Source organism: Leucoraja erinacea, chromosome 4 (assembly GCF_028641065.1).
Source record: "Leucoraja erinacea ecotype New England chromosome 4, Leri_hhj_1, whole genome shotgun sequence".
In the NCBI taxonomy this organism is placed as follows: Eukaryota; Metazoa; Chordata; class Chondrichthyes; order Rajiformes; family Rajidae; genus Leucoraja; species Leucoraja erinaceus.
In genome coordinates, this window is record NC_073380.1 from 18,222,803 (window position 1) to 18,247,458 (window position 24,656).

General features: G+C 43.0%; 1 protein-coding gene across 2 annotated transcripts in view; it reads right to left on the bottom strand.

The window, feature by feature from the left end:
• pou6f2 (POU class 6 homeobox 2) overlaps positions 1–24,656 on the bottom strand; it is a 462,178-nt gene that overhangs the window by 230,339 nt on the left and 207,183 nt on the right. For both annotated transcript variants that reach the window (XM_055633835.1, XM_055633836.1), the window contains one exon: positions 9,828–10,077. In XM_055633835.1, the coding sequence (XP_055489810.1) occupies positions 9,828–10,077 (250 nt within the window). The remainder of the gene's footprint in view (positions 1–9,827; positions 10,078–24,656) is intronic.

The window sequence follows — 24,656 nt, forward strand, 5'->3', positions numbered from 1 at the left end:
ATTGGGGATGATCAGCCATGATCACATTGAATGGCGGTGCTGGCTCGAAGGGCTGAATGGCCTACTCCTGCACCTATTGTCTATTGTATATTGTCCTTCTCTCCAGAGATGCGGCCTCTGTTGAGTTACTCCAGCTTTTTGTGTCAATCTTCGGTTTAAACTAGCATCTGCAGTTCCTTCTTACACATTAGCTGCAACTGATTGGTTGTAGCCAGGTGGAAGGTTGACTGGGTCTCACAGTGTGTTATTACACAAATGGTCTCCGAAGGGCGGCATGGCGACACAGCGGTAGAATTGCTGCCTTAGTGCTTGCAGGGCCCGAGACCTGGGTTTGATCCTGACTAAGGGTGCTGCCTGTACGGAGTTTGTATGTTCTCCTCATGCCCGCGTGGGTTTTCTCCGTGATTTTTGATTTCCTCCCACATCTCCAAAGACGTACAGATATTTAGGTTAATTGGCTGGTATAAGTGTAAATTGTAAATTGTCCATAGTGTGTGTGTAGGATAGTGATAATGTGCGGGGATCGCTGGTCAGTGTGGACTTAGTGGGCTGAAGGGCCTGTTTCCGCACAGTATCTCTGAACTAAACTAAAACTAAAGTCTTAGTTCAATCAGGAAAAACATAGAACATAGAACAGTACAGCACAGGAACAAGCTCTTCGGCCCATAATATCTGTGCCAAACATGATGCCAAAGTTATGATTGGATATGGGGAGAAGGCAGGGTATGATTGGGGGTGATCAGCCATAATCACATTGAATGGTGGTGCTGGCTCGTAGGGCCGAATGGCCTACTCCTGCACCTATTGTCTATTGTCTGTTTCAGGAACAGCTTCTTCCCTACAGCCATTAATCTATTAAACACAACAACCTCAAATAAGCTCTGAACTATATAGACTACTATTGATATTATTGCACTATAATTGTTTGTTTGTTTTTTGTATGTGTGTGTGTTTGTATATGTGTGTGTATATATACATACATCCTGCCTGGTTCCAGTACCAATGAGGACGTGCCCCAGCTCCTCCAATGACAACAGACCGGTGGCGCAGACTTCACACATCATGAAGTCCCTGGAGAGGCTGGTCATAGTCATAGAGTGATACAGCATGGAAACAGGCCCTTCGACCCAACTTACCCATGCCGGCCAACAATGTCCCAGCTACACTTGTCCCACCTGCCTGCGCTTGGTCGATATCCCTACAAACCTGTCCTATCCATGTACCAGTCTAACTGTTTCTTAAACTATGGGGTAGTCCCAGTCTCAACTACCTCCTTTGGCAGCCTGTTCCTATACACCCACCATCATTTGTGTGAAAAACTTACCCATCAGATTCCTATTTAATCCTTTCCCTTCTCCTTGAACCCATGTCCTCTGGTCCTCGATTCCCCTACTCTGGGCAAGAGACTGTGCATCTACCCGATCTTTGCCCTGTGCGTTCTCATGTGCTCACTCACCTGCGACCCCTGGTTAAACCCTCCCTAGACCCCCTGCAGTTTGCTTACCAAACAAAGATGGCGGTTGAAGACGCCATTATCCACCTGCTTCATCGTGCCTATGCTCACCTGGATAAGCCGGGAAGCATTGTGAGAGTCATGTTTTTGACTTCTCCAGTGCTTTTAACATCATCCGGCCTGCACTGCTAGGGAGCAAACTGAATCACCTGCAGCTCAACACCGACAAGACTAAGGAGTTAATGGTGGACTTCAGGAGGAGAGGAACACCCCTGTCCCCTGTCTCCATCAATGGTGCGGATGTGCAGTTTACCAGGGAGTACAAATACCTAGGTGTGTACATGGACAGTAAACTGACAGAACCGCCTGGAAATTGATCTTCCAATAGTCATAAAAAACACAAAATATTTGAAATATGAAATTAAAGTGAGGAGTGTAAAGGATTGGGGGATGTGCAAAGATGGGGGGCGGTGGGGGGGGGGGGGGGGGGGGGGGGGGTGCAGAGTCAGTCTCAGTCTCAGTCTACCCCTCAACAGAAGGGGAGGAGTTGTACAGTTTGATAGCCACAGGGAAGAAAGATCCCCTGTGGCGTTCTGTACTGCATCTTGGTAGAACCAGTCTGTCGCTGAAGGTACACCTCAGGTTGACCAGTGTATCATGGAGGGGGTGAGCTTTATTTCCAGGATGCTCCACAGTTTGAGGATGAAGCCAGCCTTCCTGATGAGTTTGTTAATCTTATTGGCAACTGCAGCCTTTGCCCTGCTGCCCCAGCACACGGCAGCGAAGAAGATGACACTGGCTACCACCGATTGGTAGAACATCTGCAGCGTTTTACTGCAAATGTTGAAGGAGCGGACCCTTCTCAAAAAGTACAGGCGGTTCTGTCCCTCCTTGTACAGGGCCTCAGCGTTCCTGGACCAGTCCAGTTTACTGTACATGTACACACCAAGGTATTTGTACTCCCTGGTAAACTGCACATCCGCACCATTGATGGCAGATTTTGCAGATAATTGGATGTTGTTCTTCATTAATACTCCAACATCTGTTAATTCACTTTTTTCAAAGTGTAGTACAATATATTTTCCATTGACCAGACTGAAGAAAAATCTCATACCGAAATGTTACCTAACCATGTTCTCGAGGTATGCTGCCTGGCCCACTGAGTTACTCCAGCTGTCTGAGATTTAAGGAATGCTGGCATTGGTTTTGGTTCACTGAGATGCAGTGAAAAGCTTTGTTTGCAGGCTATCCAGTCAAATCATATTACAGAAGCACAATCCTTCCATTTTCAAAGAGAAAATTTTCAGAATGTAGAATATAGTATTACAGAATTATAGTGTTACAGTTCCAAGATCTTCAATGAGTTAGGTTGGAAGGAAAGTTTAAAGGAGCATGGGAGAAGTTTAAAGAGAATGTGGGAAATAAGGCATTGGTGCGTTTTGAAGATTCTTCAGTGAACACCACACCTAAAAATACTTATCCACGAACTACCTACAAAAGTAAGTCATCCCCTCTTTTGAATTTTTAATGAAATCAAATGATGATTGAAACAGAGAAGAAAACCTACCTGAGTACAACTGTCATTTATAGTCCTGATATTAAAACAAGATGCTGTTCTGTAAAGGTCCAGTCTCACTTGGTGATTTTTTTCGGCGACTGCCGGCGTCATATCAGCGTCACTAAAAGATTTTGAACATTTCAAAATCCAGCGGCGCCAAAACAAATGTTGCTACACTTGAAAAAACATCGCGCGTCATACGTTATCACGCCACAACATTTTCGGTGACCTGATAAGTCAGTCAATGATGCCGGCAGTCGCTGAAAAAGTTGCCAAGTGGGACAGGCCCTTGAAAGCAACCTGAAGTGGAGCAGCAGTTTACCATGGTGTTTAAGAAGGAACTGCAGATGCTGGAAAATCGAAGGTACAAAAAATGCTGGAGAAACTCAGCGGGTGCAGCAGCATCTATGGAGCCATGGTGACTGGGCGATCGTTTTGCTGAACTCCTTCGCTCAGTCTGCCTGGGCCTACCTGATATCCCGGTTGCCAAACGCTTTAATTCCCCTTCCCATTCCCATACTGATCTTTATGTACTGGGTCTCCTCCATTGTTAGAGTGAGGCCAAACGCAAATTGGAGGAACAGGATCTCATATTTTGCTTGGACAGTTTACAACTCAGTGGTAGCTAGGAATATTGATTTCTCCAACTTCAACTAACCCTTGCATCCCCTCTCCCTCCGCCCCTCACCCAACCCAAAGTCAAAGTATCCTTTATTGTCATTCAGACCTTTCTGTCTGAACGAAATTTTGTTGCCTTGCAGTCATAAATATAATAAAAATAACAAAAACGCACAATAAACACAAATTTAACATCCACCACAGTGAGTTCACGAGGCACCTCCTCACTGTGATGAAGGAAAAAATCTTAAAGTCTTTGTTTCTTCCCTCCTTGTTCTCTCTCTGAGCTGAGGCGATTCAGGCCTCCGATGTTGTGACCCCACCAGGTGATGGTAAGTAAGTCCCGCAGCTCAACCGTGCTCTGCAAATGGGCCAGTTCAAACGGTCGAAGCTGCCGAAGCTGCCGCACTCCAATCCAGTGGACGAAGCTGTTGTTGCGGGAGCTCCGGAAAAACAGGTCACCAACCTGTGACCTGCGAGCTCACGACGATGTCGTCCACTGGGCCCGCGGCCGTGCCTCCGAAGTCAGGTCCGCCGCCGGAATGCCGGAACGCCGCCACAGCCCCGAGGCCGCCAGCTCCTCCATTAGGCCTCAGCGCAGACAGAGATAGGGGACACAACAAGAAAAAGTCGCATCCCCCCAAAGGAAGAGACTAAAACCATGTTTCTCCTACCCCCCCCACACATACTCAACCTAATAAACTAAATTTAACTAACTTTAACTAAAACAGATAAAAGAAAACAACAAAAAAAAGAAAAATCAGATGGTCTGCAGGCGAGCCGCAGCTGCCAGGCAGCGCCGACACTGCCACCCAAGTCATTGTGCCAGCTTCAAAGCCGTCTTGTTGAGTCTCATTGTCTGTAACTCGTTTTCACCTAACCCACAGCTAACAATGGCCTGTTCCCTTTATCATCATTACTTTTATGCATATCTTTCATTCATTTGTTTTATATCTCTGTCTACATCTCTCGTTTCCCTCTCCCCTGATCCTCAGTCTGAAGAAGGGTCTCAACCCAAAACGTCACCTATTTCTTTTCTCCTGAGATGATGTCTGACCCGTTAAGTTACTCCAGTGTTTTGTGTCAATCAGCCTGAATATATGCACAGATTGTCACAGCAACACAGTGCATGGATAGAGCACAACGTTTTGCTTTTTTGATTAGATTTAGTCAGCCTTGGACTGCCAGACATGCAGCAATGGACCCACGTTATCAAGCGTACAAATGTGTTCCACATTTTAGACTGTTCTGCAGGGGATAGGAGGCCACCAGGCCTAGGGTGAGAGGAGCATCTGGCATTTGGGGTCAAGCACTGAGGATTTGGATGCAGTGCCACAAGATATTCAATGACTTCCAGTGTATGGTCAAAGTCAGCAAGTGCATCTTCATCTGCACCAGAGGATTTGAATACTACTCCATACACTGCTCTCCCATCATTCACCAACCAACAATTTCGATCAATCAGAAAATGTACTTATGCTTTGTATGCTTCACCACACACCTACACACCTCTGTACTGTTGCAATCCTCGCATCCAAATCTAACAGCATTCACAGTGTGTGTGTGACAGCTATTCAACTATGACAGCTATTTCATTCAAACACATCAGACAATACTTTCTCTTCCAGGTAAGAGTGACAACCAGTCGGCAGGAGCTAATCAGAGAGATACCTGCATGTCCAAATTCTCTTCATGAAGGAGACATTGCAAGCCATCATTGGGAAACGTGTGCTGATGCATTGGCAAGCAGAGTTTGAAGATATCAAAGATAACTGTATCCCGACATGTAGTCTACCTTTGTACTTCACATCTCCTCTTCAAATGACACTCCTTTCCAATTACCAAGCTGCAGATAGTTGTTAGCACAGGGCTTTTACTTTCGCCATCTCGCAACATGCTTTCAGAACCCCAGGAACAGTGGTTCAAAACGAAGATATGACAAATGCTGAAAAACTAAATTGTAAACAGAGAATGCTGCAAATTCTCATCACGTCAGGTAACGCTTGTAGAGAAGGAAACTAAATTAATGATTCAGGTCAATGACCATTCATTAGAACTGATGAGGAAAGTTCGGTAGCCGGAAACATTACCACAATTCCTCTCGCCACAGGTACAGCCTCACCTAATGCGTCTTTCCAGTATGATCTGCCTATGTAGCCATGAGCTGCAACCTGATTAGGGGGTGTAGGAACAGCATGAAGATAATTATAATAAAAACGTCATTTCACACTCATAGCTACCAGCTATGGTAATGACATTGCATGTAATTTGAGGAATAAAGAAGAGAGATTGGATCTGCGTGAGGTGTGGTTCAGGACATGTGTGGTCTGCAGCCAGTGCAGGGAGCAAAAAGAGCTGGTACCAAATCACCTGGGGGTAGCAATGCATATGGAGTTCTGCTCCAGGATTACTTAAATGAGTGCTTCAATTAACAGGTTACAGAAGGTCAAATACGGCATTGCTTTCGAATTCTCTTTCACAAATGATGCCAGCTTTATTTTATGTAAATTTTAATAGGAGGAAGAATAAGGTTTTTTTTAATTGAATGTATTAAGAGGCATGTATGCAGCAATTTAGAGTTTGAATGTTGCAGTTCCTCTATTCTTATGCACTTTGAAATGACTTGTATGCAGGAGACCTGTCAGAAATCCAGTACCAAACTGCCACAAAACTTTGCAGAAAGTTTGAAGCTCAGCCTTTTCGACATAGAAGTAATGGCCAATTCTATTTGCAGAATTGCAGACTCGACCACAGTGCAATGCCTGATAGTCAATATTGCAACACATTGTAGCACAAGCTATGACCACTCAATCTCTGATTGTCAATTCAGCAAATTATCCTCCAACAAGTTTTTATCTGAGACACCAACTTGTGGAGAGGCAGAGACTTCACAAGGCAAAGACTGATGCCGTATCACTGGATGACAGATTTCAATCTCCCACCACTTCTCCAGTATCTTTTTTTGTTAACTGTTCTTCACCAGTCTGAAGAAGAGTCTCGACCTGAGACGTCATTCATTCCTTCTATCCAGAGATGCTGCCTGACCCGCTGAGTTACTCCAGCATTTTTTGTCTATCTTCGTTGTAAACCAGCAGGTGCAGTTCCTTCCGACATAGCCCAAGTTGCTGCTGTTCAAGCTGAAATGGTGGTTGCAGTCTCCTCTACTGCAGGTTAACAATCTCCAACCACCACATTGCAATCGCTTCAGTAGGAATGGTACAGGAACCCAGAGTCAGGCAAAGGCAGATGCTCAGAGAATGCACAATCACAATCACCATCACAATCACAATAATACTTTATCAGCCGAGTATGTTTTGCAACATACAAGGAATTTCATTTGCCAAGTCAGTCATACAAATAAAAAGCAACAGAACATACAATTTAACATAAACATCCACCACAGTGACTCCTCCACATTTCTCACTGTGATGGAAGGCGAAAAAAAGTTCCCTTAGCTCTCCCGTGGTCGGGGGCCTCGAGCCCTTCGTTGTCGGGACGATCTTGACTCCCGTAGCAGGTGGCATTTGGGCCTTCCGCATCGGGGCGATCAGCTCCTGCATCAGGGGGATGTCAGCTCCCCCGTGTCGGTGATCGGACCCCGGGTCGGGGCTGGTCGAACCTCTGCGTCGTTAGAGCTTCTCGACTAGTCTCTCCCGAGACTGCGAGCTCGCGATGGTAAAGTCCGCAGGAGCAATCCAAGGCAAGGGATCGGCTCCAATGGTAAGTCCACGACCCATGGTGGGGCTCAAGACAGTCCAAGGAGGCCTCCAGCTCCATCGATGGTAGGCCGCAGAGAGACTGGAGATGCGATCCGGAAAATAATCGCATCTCTGACAGGTAAGAAACTAAAACTTTTACCACACACTAAAATAAAAAAAGACGAAAAAACATACAGACTGTTGGCGGGGCTGCCAATCATGCGGCGTCCCTGGTGGTAAAGCATGATTAATTAATTGTTGTATGCAAAACAACATGATTCTATCTAAAAATATGTTTGAGAATGCTTATTTTTGCACTCTGACGCAGTGGAAGCTGTGATAGTCATTGAATGAGGGAAGACAGATGTGAAAAAGTTGAGTAACATCAAATTGGCTTGTGGTTATTGGTACTGCAATATTGATTGAAACTTTTCACATTATCCATATTCTTCCCTTTTATCTCCTCCACCTCCTCCTCGAAACGTTGCCACAAGTTTTGTGAAAAGGGCTGACCCATCATGATGGCCACAGCATACAACACACCAGCAACAAATTTGATGTTTGCTCTTTCCTGTACTGCAGTATTCCTGCAGAAATCTCCAGTCAAAGTGAATTATTATTTAGAAGGCTTTGCTGGATAAAACTGACTATAAATTAAGAGAGAGTGCTACTTGGAGCTACAAGCTCAAAAATAGCAGCATAAACAACATATTAACAATACACAGTGATTGACATCAATATTAGCATCCATTGGGTGGCCAATGACATTATCAATAGTGACCCATGACCTTATAGAGGTGTATAAAATCACGATGGAATAGATTAGGTAGATGCACAGAGCCTCTTGCCCAGAGTAGGGGATTCGAAGAGCAGAGGACATAGGTTTAAGGTGAGGAGGAAAAGATTCCATTGGAATCTGAGGGGTAACTTTTTCACACAAAGGGAGGTGGATGTATGGAACAAGCTGCCAGAGGAGGTAGGTGAGGCTGGGATTATACCAACGTTTAAGAAACAGTTTATACAGGTGCATGGATAGGACAGGTTTGGAGGGATATGGACCAAGCACAGTCAAGTGGGACTAGTGTAGCTGGGATATGTTAACCAGTGTGGGCAAGTTGGGCCGAAAGGCTTGTTTTTATGCTGTATCACTCTATGATAGCCTCACAAGGCAGCCAATGTGATGTACCCCACAGAAGCGTGTACATGTCATTATTTTCATTTTCATACCATTTAACAATCTGCATTTCTCACAAAATGCCTCCTAATTTGTCATATTTAATGGTCTCTCATTAAAGGTCCAAATATTTTGTGGAATGATGATAGTTGAGTCAAGATTAAGACGTATTTGTACTGGTTTATTGCCTTTTTATTAAATCTCCTCGTGAAATATTTGGTCAACTTCATGATATTGGCTTGGTTCCTATGAAACGATGCTCACTTCTTGGAATCACTGCCTGTTGCACCTACATTGGCTGGATGGAGATAGCCTACATCACCGGACTTCCTCAAATGCAGCAATGTGGCCCATGAAATATTCCAACACCAGAAAACCAGAAGGGAGAGCGTTTTAAACATCAACAGCATTCAAAAATTCAAATAAATATTTTCTAAGAATCACATTTTTTAAAAGTAACGTTGAAAGCCAAACTGGGAAATCATTAAAATTGTTCAACTTTTTACAACAAATCTGAACAAAAAGAGATGTTCTCCAAAACCTCTGAGCAGGGATCTCCATTGAAATAAATGAGGTTTCAGATTCCACACCGTGTCTGGACTGAACCCAAATGGTTGTTTCCAGATAAAATTGGGGATTTTTCCAACAAATCTGATCCCCATTGCTGTGAATGCACCTCACAGAGTTTCTACAACATTCGGGTGAGTTTCATACACCATTCCTTTGTGAGTGATGAGAAAACCTGGTTCATTCTTTCTCTATCTTCTGATTACACAATACTCCTCCTTCTAATATCATGCCAAAGAGGAATGTTTCTCATTTTGATACTTTTCTGCCAACCCACTGATATAGTATATATCTCTGTGAATATTGTAATAGGCAGCGGAGCATCAGTTTAACTCAAGTTAATCCTTGACAGATATCCAAATATTTCAGCAGCCAACAGCAGATTACCTCCTTACTGTTTAAGAAAGAACTGCAGATGCTGGAAAAATCGAAGTTAGACGAAAATGCTGGAGAAACTCAGTGGGTGAGGCAGCATCGATGGAGGCTCCACAGATGCTGCCTCACCCACTGAGTTTCTCCAGCATTTTTGTCTACCTTCTTGTTGTTGCTATACAGAGAATAAGGGACTCATATATAAAACAGAACAAAAATCCCTGGTATCATGCACAATATATTTGACTTGCAATGCAAAAAGTTGTTTGAAGTAATGAAAGCAGATTAAATTACGGAGGAAAGTCAGTCTGTGACAGCACTGACTGACAAAGTTTCAGACCTATTTGAAAAGGCTTTTATGCTCGTTGTTCAATGGTAGCTGCTTACCTTGCAGGTTTTGCAGTGGTAATGTCATGATGCCTCCAGCGGCAGCTGCTGCAACCAAGCTCTGGATGTTGGTTAAATTGGCAGTCGGCAATGTGAGAACGAGCCCCTGCTGGTTGCCGAGCTGCCCAGCCATATTAAACGGTATGAGGATAGGCTGATTGAGGGCAGGATTGCTGGTTGGCATCACTCCTGCTACAGCTGAGGCCAGCTGTTGTGCTGTTAGCAATGGCTGTTGTGCTGTTAGCAATGGCTGAAAAGAACACAAAGAATAATTTGGCGATTAGTATGAATATTCCTCACTTTTAATGGTATCTTCAGCTAGGCCAAAATTGCCACCACTGCCTTTAGCATCATTTTATTGGATCACTCCCTGATGCTTCAAATGGATGATTAGATTTATTTTTTCTGTATTGGCTGTGCTTTGCCAGTGCTTTAATTCGCGTGGACCTGTGAAATAGCCCTGATCTAATGGGCTGATAGAGAGAGGGAGTTCACAAGATGTTGTGCTTCATATTCAACTGTGGCAACCGTGGCAACGCGAGCCATCGCTAGGCTTCCTTACATTTAACGAAGTGCATTATTTTGAATTTCATGATAAGTTTCAAATTAAGATGATAAATTGACTGCAGTGAAAGACCACTGACTTTTGCTCTCTTTGTCTTCAGTCTATTGCAGCTCATCTGTCAAATTCCTCATAACTTTACTCATAACAGGATATCTGTGTAAATTGGGCCGATTGTATCTTGACCCGATTGTTTAGTTACTTGCTAAATGTTCTTTTGCCACTTCATGGTAACATGACCTATTCAACCTCTGCACATTGAAAGGATTGAGCCAGTGTATATCCTAACCTTTCCAATTAAAACCAAGAAAGGCGACAATTCTGGATTGAGCAGGGTAGATCACCTCCTGAAGCAAAGAATCCAGGTTCTCATTATATGAAATATTTGTGTTCATTCACAGGGGGCGTAACACTAAAAATATATCCACTCTTTGTAAGTAAGAAAGAAGTTTGGAAATATATTGCTACTCACTGGGGAATCATAAACACCTTAAATAATACAAATGATGGACATCCAAATTACAACACACCTACAGTCAAATGAAACAGATATTTCATTGATATTACAAGACAGAATCTAATCATCTTTTCAAAAATGAAGAAAGCCTTACATTATAATACCAGTATTCATGATGGAACTTGTATCAAGTATACTGGTATTAGTAGGCCCCCCTCGGTCAAGACTGACCATGGGTGATGCATCCTAGTTTGTCGGGTGCAAGCCTGGGCAATGTCATATGGAGGACAGGCTGTTGCCCATGCAGCACATCCCCACTCTCCATGTCGCTGATCGATCCAAAGGAACAGCAGGGCCGTTACAGTTTGGCACCAGCTTCGTCGCAGGAGCTGCCAGAGCGAGGTTGTCGACAACGACGAACTGCCTTAGGGGCTCCGACTCTGGATTTGCTTGAGGTTTACGCCTGGAGCCTTTTCCATGACTGGATATGGTCATAAGGCAGTGGAGATTTTAAATCAGAGTTTTCCCTCTCCTAGATGGACTGCCTTCCCAGGCTGATGAGCCCCATCTGCCCGAGACTCGTGGGGGGGGAGCCTCCACCTTCCCGTGCAGGTCTATAGCATCTGCCCACTGCCCACTGGAATTATAATGTAATATAATTCCAGTATACATGATCTACTGAAGATAGGCACAAAATGCAGGAGTAACTCAGCGGGACAGGCAGCATCTGTCAGAGTCTGAAGATGGGCCTCAACCCGAAACGTCACCCATTCCTCCTCTCCAGAGATGCTGCCTGTTCCACTGAGTTACTCCAGCATTTTGAGTCCATCTTCGGTGTAAACCAGCATCTGCAGTTCCTTTTACACATGATATACTGGTCATGTATATCATGCGCACAGGATTATGTAATATAAATGGCCTCAGGGGTGTGGGTGCTCTCATTGAGAACTGGAATATTGGGGCAAGCTGCACAGGGTGAGCCTACAATCCTTGTGCACATGGAGGAGTAGATGCTAGGATGTTTTCACTTTTGGAAGAGTTGAACAAGGGAACATACTACAAGATAAGGGACTGATCAATTAAAACAACGGCATGTAGACATATCTTCTTGCAGAGAGTGGTGAATCTTTAAAATTCTCTGCCCCGATAGGTGGTGGAAGTTTGATCGTCCCCTTTATTAATAAATTTAGAGATACAGCCTACTGGCCATTCAGCCCACCGAGTCTGCACCAACTAGCGATCCCCGCACATGAACATGATTCTACACACACGAGGGACAATCTATATTTATACCAAGCCAATTCACCTACAAACCTGTACATCTTTGGAGTGGAAATATGAATTAGAAATATTCCCAGTAGAAATATCCTGACATTGTGTGGAGGCAATGTATCTTGGATATACAACATCTGAAAGTGATCACAGTGCGCCATAATTTGCCAATTAGCACCTTGATTGTTCACCCCCAAGATGTTCTTGTCCACACCATCTCAGACAGAGGTACCTCTGATAGAAATGAATGGAAGTTTCATAATTTAACAGGTCTTTCAGAAAGTCTTCGAAATACAGTGCAACAGATATCTTTTTTCACACCCAAAAAATGTCAAGGTTGGTGGCTACTTTCAAATTCACATCAAACATTTAGTATTCAGAACATTCAGAGATTTTACTTTTTCAAGTGTCATGCTGCATGTTGAATTTGTAAGATATCATATTGTCACACACACACACACACACATGTACATTCACACATAGAGTCAAAGAGTGACATGAGCATGCGCAGGCCTTTCAGCACAACTTGCCCACATCAACCAACATGCTCCATCTACACTGGTCCCACCTGCCTGCGTTTGGCACATATTTAAACGTGCCCTATTCATGTACCTGTGTAAATGTTTTTTAAATGTTGCCATAGTACCTGCCTCAACTAACTCTTCCGGCAGCTTGTTCCATACACCCACCATCCTATGAGTGAGAAAGAAAGGTGAAACAACTTTCAAACTTGCTTACTTGCACACACACTGATTAATCTCAATGATCTTATACTGACTATTCTTCCAAGTGCATCTTTATATTTCCTTTGTTATGATGTACTGATAAATCAGGCATCCTAATAGTCTGTATTAAATAGCTTCTCTGCAATCATACAATCCTTGGCCTCTAGCTTTATAATTTGCTGAGAATGAAGGTGTTATAGATTGCCATGCACATGACAAGACTTTGAAGCTCATTGTTTACTGTTGAATTACTTTCTCTAATTGAGAGTCAATGACACCATCACAGAGATACAGATGGTCATTTCTTATTCCGTTGCTCAGTAGATTGACTCATCTCAGGTCATTCCCATGTTGACGACAAGTTCAGAAGCTTTTAAATCTATTTGATTATGCTGATATTTTCATCAAAGTCATTTGTTATGAGGTTCACCTCAATGATATTAGGACACTCAGAAATGCATTAAAACATAATATACACAGCTTTGGTGTATAAGTAGGGTATCATTTCATGAAATAACCCTGCGGCAGCTAAATTAAATAATATCATGTCCAGCATCCCATTTTGATATTTGCCAAATTAATTTACAAAATTAACCTTGTTGTCTATGCTGTGCAATTTGCAATAGTGGATGACTATAAATGATAGAATGTTTATTTTTATAAATCGTAATAGAAACAACAATATGAAGCATTATAAAGAAGACTGCATGAAAATTACGATTTGGCTTCAGAAAGATAGATTTAACTGGTAGTCTCCAAGAATCTGTGATTCCAGGAGAAAAGAGCATGGTTCGGCATTTATTTGGAAGCAAAGTCTTCTGTCTCAACTATGTTGGGCTGTATTTTGGAAAAATATTTGGGTTAAAATATAACATTTGGTACTTATTGCAAGACTATACATCATGTTCTGGAGAAGGACTGGAATGAAATGGTCATAAATGATAGAAGCAGAATTAGGCCATTCAGCCCATCAAGTCCATTCCTCCATTTAATCATAGCTGTTATATCTCTCCCTCCTACCCCATTCTCCTCCCCATACCCCCTGATGTCTGTGCTAATCAAGAATCTTTCTATCTTTGTCTTAAAAAAATCCAATGATTTGACCTCCACAGCCTTCTGTGGCAAAAAATTCCACAGATTCAACACCCTCTGACTAAGGAAATTCCTCCTCATTTTCCTGAAGGAATGTCCTTTAATTCTGAGGCTATGATCTCTGGTCCTAGACTCTCCAACCAGTGTAAACATCCTCTCCACATCCACTCTTTCACTATTCGAAATGTGCTCAGAACCCGGCGCAGACACAACTGTACAGAAAGTTAGAGAACCAATTGTAAAAAGAGCAGTCACCAACAAAATGGTGAGCGTATCTGAACAGTGTCAATCCATGATAGGACTGCTGAAATCCTTGCAGACAGATCAATAGTCCTGTAAAGCAAAGGCCAGCTTTGTCTATTCCATTGGGCACTCTTAAGCATAGGTTAATAAGAATGATGCAATTTAGCATGGTAATATGCTAAATAAAAGGAATGCTAGACATGTTTAGTTATCCAATATTCTCCAATACAGAGTGGCATGATGCAACGTCTGCATGGAAAATAAAATTAACACAATTAAGACATGCTAGACAAGGTTAGCATGAATACATTTAGTCATTAATATCTCTGCTTGCAAAATTATTTACTCCAGAAACATAAACAGAGTTATAGTTTCAGGAATTCACAAAATACCCTGCATCAAAAATATCATCACTATCATCACCATTTTGACAAGATTTAGGAAAAGTTCTACCAAATTATTTAGTTCTGCCTGGTGACATTTGACACCTCACCACACACTGGAATAACAATTACCAGTAAATCAAACTTTATTTTTAAGTTTAAGTGTACCTTGCAAGTGGATTTGGTTTATGTTCCATCTGCATGTCATTGTGTAATGTCTTCCATTTCCTACCAGAGCACTCCTCTTGCTTCCTGGAGTAAGTAGTACAGGTAGCCACTAAGGGTCAGATGATGGAAGGTCATAGACCTGTGGCACTGACTTGCCGTCTGTCTTCATGGATACTGCCTCACTGGCCGAATGCTTCCCGTAGTTTCAGTTTATGTTACAGAGTGTTAATGTTTGTAAAGTTCAACAGCGTGTGGGAAAGCACTATACAGTCCTCTATTATAGACCAGTACGTGCCAATAGTGAATCATCAGTTCTCTAGAGAACCTTTGCCTTGCTGCCATCCGCATGATCAACATGTCAATACTTGTGCAATACAGAACAGCAGTCGGAAACACATTGGAACTCAGATGCATGCCCACCTTACCTCTTGTTTCACCTCTCGATTCACCAATAAATGTACCACTCATGGTCCAGCCATGCGTAGGGCCTCAAATGCAAATCAATAGTGAATACTGAAGGTAGACACAAAATGTTGGAGTAACTGAGCGGGACAGGCAGCATCTCTGTTGAGAAAGAATGGGTGATGTTTCGGGTCGTGACCCTTCTTCAGAGATTGAATAAGTATTCAATAGTGAATACTCATTAGAAAGGTAAGTGTTGTTTAGTTTTCTGTAGTTCATTGTCTATTTATGATTTAAATTATGTAATGGATCCGTGTGGCATAGTGGCATAGCCATAGAGTTGCTGCCTTACAGTGCCAGAGACCCTGGTTCGATCCTGACTACGGGTGCTTCTGTACAGAGTTTGTACGTTTTCCCCATGACTGCGTGGGTTTCCTCTGGGTATTCCGGTTTCCTCCCACACTCCAAAGACGTACAGGTCTGTAGGTTAATTGGCTTTGGTAAAATAGTAAATTGTCCTTAGTGTGAGTAGGATAGTGTTGGTGTGTGTGAGGAAATATTATATAATAGAACCGCTCGGATAGTGACTTTTATATAAGCTAGGTAATTTGCAAGAGAAAAGCTTAAGGTTTTCAGAAACACATGTCTCCTAAAGAAATAAAGTACAAAGAAACACATACAGGGAACAGATGAATCAAAACCTAGAAACGCTAATCTGAACCTGCATAGCTTAGTTTATTGTTTTGAGGCAATTATAACGCTGGAGGAAATTATATTTGATATAATTTTGTGTTAAGAATGGATTGCTGAATAGGGCCTCTTCTTAGGCCAAAGGTCACCTGCTCTTTCTCTATGGCACATTCCTGAGCTCTGAGTGTGACATATAGATGAAGAATTAAGGGTGTTTATGCTGAATTCGAGGCAGACTTCAAGGCTGAGAGATAATAGACTCTGAGGTTAGATTTGGCTATGTTAAATTATAATGAGGTTGAGAAAGGATTGGATGCTTGGAGAGGAAAGAATCAGATTGATGGACCTTCCTTCTGTTTATAGAATGTCGAACAAGCAGCTGTACTTTTGAGATGATGGTCTGAAGTTGTAAATTTACTCTTTGTTCTGTAATATTTGTAAAAGGCTTTGCAGATGAGATTGGAAATCCATCTCCCAGAGATAGCAGGAGAAGGGGAGACTGTAAGTTAGAATGAAGCTGTATCTTGGCACAAAACACATATCATCAATTAAGTTGACAGATTTATGACCCATGTATGCTTGGAGTTGGGAGGTGTGTGTGGGTTTTGAATTTAACTTAGAAGCTGTGTAATTCAGCCAACTCATATAATTAATGTTTTTACTACCTGGTAATAGTATTTTAAACTGTGTAAAATTGTAGTGAAACCATTTATGAAATGTATTGTGTCAAAGTAGGATTGTAAACATTAGACCTTGTTCAGATTTATAAAAATATCTTTCTTCTTGGTATGGAAATTTTGTTTGTTTGTATTACTTGTGTGATCATTGTATTATATGTGTATCTTATATTTTGAGGAGTGGTCTTTGATAATTGAACCTACTGGGGATTTGCTTTGTTGAAATAAAATAATAAAATAATAATGGAAGGTTCAGAGACTAGTCTCAGTGCTGAATAAAGAATCGATTTCAACAGCAGCAAGTGTTTGAATCAAGTTTTCTTGAATTAGATTGACAAAATAACTCAGTTTAACATGTGGGCTGATCACTGGTTGGCATGGACACGGTGGGGAGAAGGGCCTGTTTCCATGCTGTATCTCTAAAGTCTAAAGACTAAATCTATTTTTGTTATTCTTATTTTTCAATAAAATGGGTTTTTTCTTCCAAAAATTAGACCATCAGTTGAGATTGGAAATAGTGAAATAGACTGACAGCATGAACTGTCAGAATGCCACCAGATGGATCCATGGGTGTGGATGGACCACTTTCTCCCTCCAGCAAGTATACTAAATTATAACTAAATTATAATACGGCTGTGGGGCTGGAGTGGTTGGCAGTCGGAAATTGAAAAATTAGAGATTAAAGGTATCAGTTTGGTAGTAGTAAATATTCCAAATTTGCTGGATTATATTCAGAAACTCTTCAAGAGAAACACATCAAATTTCAACAGTAACTCGGGTACAAGTATTCAAAGCAGCATTCAATGAGCTCACTGAATAAGTTTCTAATTGCATCAATTTTGCAAGTACATAAAGTGAACTATAGAATCTTACATAAACATTGGATTTATACAATGATATGACCATGCGTTCATCAGCTTCAGATTTTATGATATTCAGCCGCTCAATAGAATGGGCAAAGTTCAAAACTTAGAATAATCTATCATTGACACAGATTATAAGGCAGAACTAGGTTGAAAATGGTCCTGAAAAATACTGTGGATTGTATTGGAAAGGTGTGGTATGGTTACCATAGCTTTGAGATTCTTGTAAAGAATGTATGGAGAATGGGTTGTTTCGGGTTCCCTTAACGAGGGAAGAAAATTAATTTGTATGAAAATGGAGCATAGGGAGAACCATAGAGGAAATATTGCATTTGCAGTGCCTGAGACATGTGTTCGATCCCAACTAATGGTGCTGTCTGTACGGAGATTGTACGTTCTTCCCGTGACCGCGTGGGTTTCTTCAGAATTCTTCGGTTTCCTCCCGCACTCCAAAGACGTACAGGTTTGAAGGTTAATTGGCTTGGTGTAAGTGTAAATTGTCCCTAATGTGTGTAGGATAGTGTTAATGTGCACGGATCGCTGGTCGATGCGGACTCGGTGGGCCGAATGGCCTATTTCCGTACTGTATCTCTAAACCAAACTAAACTAAACTAAATATAAATATTACATATAATTTATAATAAGGTAAAGTTTTGAGGAAGAATATTTTTATGGTCAGCCAATCCCACCTCTTTATCCTCCCACCATCTTCCTACTCTCCCCAGAAACGCAACTAAATGCATTTTGTGATGAGTGACATAGTCTTAGTCTTGATAAGAAGGTGCTTGATCACTCTAGGTACACTATTCCAGATGTATCAGCAGAGAAGGCTATGACTGATTGCTGCTCTCTTTTTGAACAAGACTTCTATGCAAGCTTCACCACGGGGGAATTTCTGTCCTAGACTGTGAACACAGCATTATGGTTCTGTGTTATCAAGATGTTTTCAAATCATTACTTGGAAACATTTGCCACAGTAGTCAGTCTGTGACACAGTAAGTATCAGTCATGTACACCTTGGGAGGTAAAGGCCAACATTCTTGTTATAAGATGAACTGATGAGTGTCTGAGACCTTTCAGCTGAACTGGCTCAGCATGTGAGTTTAGAGGAATGCAAACCTGATCATTGCAAACCAAGCATTGAACTCTATGCTCTGGGAAAAAAACTTAGAGCAAGAACTGAAGAGATAAGAGTGCAAGCATTATTTCAAAGGATGATAAAACATAATTGAACCATGTCTACAGCAGAATTAAGGGACAGAAGTTTAGGGGTAATATGAGGGGGAACTTCTTTACGCAGAGAGTGGTGGCGGTGTGGAATGAGCTCCCAGTGGAAGTGGTGGAGGCAGGTTCATTGGTATCATTTAAAAATAAATTGGATAGGCATATGGATGAGAAGGGAATGGAGGGTTATGGTATGAGTGCAGGCAGGTGGGACTAAGGGGAAAAAAAAATGTGTTCGGCATGGACTTGTAGGGCCGAGATGGCCTGTTTCCGTGCTGTAATTGTTATATGGTTATATGGTTATATGGTTAAGTGTCAAAAGCTGCTAGTAGATTATGTGCTGATAATTAAGCAATTGCTGAATCAAGTTCTTGAATTTAACTCATCTAATGCATTGCCAAATCTTTTAGATTGTTGCCGCCAGGATGGTACATAAGCTAATAGGACCGCACAACCTCCTCCATACCATGACCAGACAGAGCGGTGGGCAATGAGTGTCACGTTAGGAGTGGTAATTGCGGTGTTAAGATGGGTACAAATCCAATGTTAGTTAGAAACAAAGAACTGAAGATGCTGGTTTATACCGAAAATAGACACAAAGTGCTGGTTTAACTCAGTGGGTCAGGCAGCATCTCTGGAAAAAATGGATAGGTGGACGTTTCATCCCAACCCGAAACGTCAACCATCCTTTACTCTCTCTACACCAACGACTGCACCTCCACAGACTCCTCTGTCAAACTTCCCAAGTTTGCAGACGACACAACCCTGATTGGACTGATCTAGGATGGGGGCGAATCTGCCTACATGCAGGAAGTGACACAGCTGGCGTCCTGGTGCCATCACAATAACCTGGAGCTCAATGCTCTTAAGACGGTGCAATTGATAGTAGACTTTAGGAGAGCTTCCCATCCCCTCACTCCACTCACCATCAACAACACCACAGTCACATGTAGTATTTTAAGTTCCTTGGAACCATCACCTCCAGGGACCTTAAATGGGAGGCCACCATTGACTCAACAGTCAAATAGGCCCAACAGAGGTTGTACATCCTGTGGCAGCTGAGAAAACACAATCTGCCACAGGCAATGATGGTCCAGTTTTACACTGCCATCATAGTCTGCCTCACCTTCTCCATCATGGTTTGGTTTGGCTCAGCCACCAAGCACGACACCTGGAGGCTGCAGCGCATCATTCGATCATCCGAGAAGGTTGTTGGCTGCAATCTCCCTCCACCCATCGACAAACGGTACATTGCGAGGGCCAGGAAGAGAGTGGGTAAGAGCATCTCTGACCCCTCTCACCCTGGCCACAAACTCTTTGTAGCACTTCCTTCTGGAAGGCGACTCCGGACTGTCAAAGCCACCACAGACAGACATAAAAACAGCTTTTTTCCACGAGTTTTCCACAAGAAGGGTTTTGGCCCGAAACGTTGCCCATTTCCTTCGCTCCATAGAGGCTGCCTCACCCGCTGAGTTTCTCCAGCATTTTTGGCTACCTTCTTTTTTCCTCAAGCAGTAGCTCTACTCAACAGCCATAAGTCTGTACCCTCCTTTTGCTCTGCTATTTTATTTCAATCTTTACATGCTTAAATTATAATGTTTTATTTTTAATTGCCTACTGTATATTGTGTTGTTGCTTGCAAACAAAGCACCAAGGCAAATTCCTTGTATGTATACATACTTGGCTAATAAAATGTATTCAATTCAATTCCATTCAATTCAATACAGAGATGTTGCCTGACTCACGACGTTACTCCAGCACTTTATGTCTATCTAAGGCAGAGTTAATTGTTTGTGTTGCTATCCCTCTATTCTCTAGATAGCTGTGTTACTGTGCTAATAATACCAATAAAATGTATTCATTAATGAGTGGATACTGTACATGTAATGGAGAAATGTATGGTTCACAGACAGTGCTCAGAAATTTGCGCGCTTGCATAACTCAGGGACTGGCTGTATTGCCAGATAGCATTGTTGACAATATCTATAATTTTGCTAATGAATTAAATTGCATTGATCAGGCAGCAATCTGACAGATTTGATGTTGTACTTTTTGCGGAAAGTATTTAACTGGGCAATTCTCCGCAGTGTTGGATGGATACTAGAGTTGCAACAGAGACATAGGTACTTTATTTATGCATGTTTAGGAATGTGGGCATGGTTGTCAAGATCAGTAATTATATGCTCTCGATAAGGCACTGATGAACCTGCTCTGCTCAGTTAAACATTGGAGATATTAAAAATAGATTGAATAGAGCATAACTAACTTCTCCTGAGGGTGTTAATTGCAACATCACATCACCATCCATATCAAACAATTGAAATCTAATCTTTATTAAATTAAACTTCTCTTCAGCATACAATATGGTAAACATGGAAGGTAGACACAAAATGCTGGAGTAACTCAGCGGGACAGGCAGCATCTATGGAGAGAAGGAATGGGCGACGTTTCAGGTCGAGACCCTTCTTCAGACTGCTAAACATGGAACTGGACAGACTGTAGCTGGGTTATGTTCCTGTCCAAAAAGAATACATCTACGTGTGACCCACACCTTTGCACGGGCTGAAGTTCCTTCCAGAACCTTCTCGCAGCATCATTAGGCAGAATTCTGGATAAATAACCCACCTGACCAGTCAAGTATTTCCCACTTCACAGTTTCCGAAATTCGGTAAATGCTTACGGTTCCCAGCATAGAAATGTTGTCAGATATTTCATTGGCTTTGCATTGACTTTTATTTTTCTGCTAAGTGTTTTAAGCATCTGTTTTCTAGTTACTTTTTCTCTCTGCTGAAATGCAGATAGCTAATACATAAAATTGGAATTTACTTGGTGAGCAGATGGCTTGTCTCACAATCACATTACCACCCATTTCCTGAGGTAGCTTGCTAATTGGAAGTAAGCAAGTTAAAATGTAAGTAAATATCCCGAGCTCTCAAATGAAGACAGAATTGAAATATCCCGTATGATAAGAATGAAATGAAGGGGCACAAGGAAAATTGACGATTGTGCCCTTGAATTGACTGTGTCAACTGAATGTTCAGCATTAGGGTCAGAGCAGTTGTGCAATTTACCGGCTGAAAAATTTCCACAATTGGGTTTTTTTCAAAGCACCGAGAATTCAGCACAGGCAACATTTTGTGTTGTTCCTTTTTGTTTGTTCATTGCCATGCTGTGAGTGAAATGCAGGAATGTTTATTGAAATCTGTATATCCTGTAACTGTGTGATCTGTAAGAATTGCTGGGAAATTCTTACAAACACTATAATTGTTTAACAAATTATGTCCCTGGAGTACAGTACGATATTTGTTCTATTACTACACTGGCTATTCCTGTCGTCACAGTGCTCAGCCCAGCTATAGGTCGCAATGCATCCCATTGTCCTCAGTTCTGGAGGAGTTTGGCTGCTTCTTAAGCTGCAATGGCATTTTGATTACCAACCTGATTCAGTGTTAATGTGGATCTCCTCAGCAGTATAGGATAATTAGTTTAGTTTAATTTAGAGATACAGCATGAAAACAGGCCGCTTCGGCCCACTGGGTCCGCACCGACCAGCGATCCCCACACATTAACACTATCCTACATCCACTAGGGACAATTTTTACATTTACCAAGCCAATTAACCTACAAACTGTACGTCTTTGGAGTGTGGGAGATCTCGGAGAAAACCCACGCAGATCACGGGGAGAACGTACAAACTCCGTACAGACAGCACCCATAGTCAGGATCAAACCCGGGTCTCCGGCGCTGCATTCGCTGTAATGCCCCTGTCCCACTTAGGAAACCTGAACGGAATCCTCTGGAGACTTTGCGCCCCACCCAAGGTTTCCATGAGTCGCCAGGGGGGTTTTGGTCACTTGCCTTGAAAGCCTCGACCGAAGCGTGAGCTGCAACTACTGACCAAAGATCCTACAGCGATCTTTGCTACCAAGCGTTCCACAGGGCATATGCTGACACACACAGGGCGCTCAGCATCGCCAAGGACACCCCAACCAACACATCGCGAACCATCCGGGAGGGGCCCGTTGCCGACCAGTGGTCGAGGAGCTTCTTTCCGGCGGCTGTCACTCTACGCTGTCTGCGCAATAATGACCCCCCCGGACACTTAATGTAAACGGCTGCCACAGAGTCTCACTGTACACTGACAATTTAAAAGAGAATCGCGGGCATCTACTGACCAAAGGAGGCTACCGACCGACGAAATGGGGGCCCCGGGAAAGAAGTCTGCGCAATAAAGAGGAGTAAAAGCCACAGAGCACGGGAGAGATCGCGGGAGGGAGGGAGAGAAGGGGAAAGAAGGGGAGAGAAAGACAGGGAACGGGAGAGAGAAGGGGAAGAGCAAGGGAGAGAAGGGGAGAGAGAAGGGGGGAGAAGGAGAGAGAGGGGAGAGAGAAGTGGAGAGAAGGGGAGAGTGTGCTGTTTGTACGGAGTTTGAACATTCTCCCCGTGACCGCATGGGGTTTCTCCGAAATCGGTTTCTTCCCACACTCCAAAGACGTATACTGTAGGTATGTAGGTTAATTGATTTGGTATAAGTGTAAATTGTCCCTAGAGTGTGTAGGATAGTGTTAATGTGTGGAGATCGCTGGTCGGTGCAGACTTGGTTGGCCGCACTGTATCTCTAAGCTAAACTAAATGTTTGGGTTACTGAGGAATACAAGGAACAGAAGCAGCAGGAAGCCAATTTGTCTCTTGAGCCTACTCAGGGAAAAATCACTTTTAAAACACGGGGGTGGGGGGGAACACACACACACACACACACACACACACACACACACACACACACACACACACACACACACACACACACACACACACACACACACACACACACACACACACACACACACACACACACACACACACACACACACACACACACACACACACACACACACACACACACACACACACACACACACACACACACACACACACACACACACACACACACACACACACACATGACACACACACCTAACATCTAGGACAGAGGTCGGCAACCTGCGGCCCACGGGCCGGATCCGGCCCTTAACCTGAAATCATCCGGCCTGCAGACATTTTTTTTTTCAAATAGTTTTCGCGACCTGGGAATGGCAGTCATTCCCGGGGCAGAGAGGTGACCTGGGCACTACAGCCAGACCTGCCAACCGACCTGGGCACTACAGCCAGACCTGCCAGCTGACCTGGGCACTACAGCCAGACCTGCCAGCTAACCTGGGCACTACAGCCTGTCCCGGTGCAGGCAAGCCCACCTGGGCAGTTTTGCTCCAATATGTTTTCACAAAACATGTGGGGGACAGCCCCCCCCCCCCCCCCCCCCCCCCCCCAGGATTTCCACCCATGCAAGGTTATGGTTGATCCATTCTGGGTCTCAATGCAGTTTTCCCGCGTTCTCTTCATACATCTTGACTCCAGTGTAGTTCATATATCTGCTAATCTCTGCCTTGAACATATCATATATATACTCCACCTCTACTGCTCACTTGGGTAAAGAGTTCTGAAGATTCACCATCATTTGAGAGAAGAAATTCCTTCTCATATCTGCCCGACATGGGCATTGGTGGTGTCGGAGACAGTACAATTGCCTCACAATTTGATTCTGCTCCAGTGATGTTTGTGAAGGGTTTGCATGTTCCCTCAAGACAGTCTGAAATTTCCCCTGTGCTTTGGCTTTCTCCGACATCCCAAACAACTTGGCTAATATAATAATTGTCCTTAATGTACGTGGATGGAGGGGGGTTAGGGGAGAATGGTGAAATGAAAACTTCAAATGGGTAACTGAGAACATTTGGAAGACGATGGTAGGCGTTTACTGGAAATGTGTGGGAAACACATAATATGGTGAGGGAACCTTAAGACACCTTTAATCTTTATCTGTGGGGGCTCCTTTAAGTGGGGTGCATATCCATTGACTGCTTCATCAATAAGTAGCAGACCTTCAGGCAGTATACCTGTTTCACAGGCCATCCAACAAGAGCAATCGTGTTCATATGTAAACAAAGAGCGTTCAGGAAGGGTCCCGGCGGCGATAGTGGACAGATCGGTGCAGCGGTTGATGATGTCGCCGACTG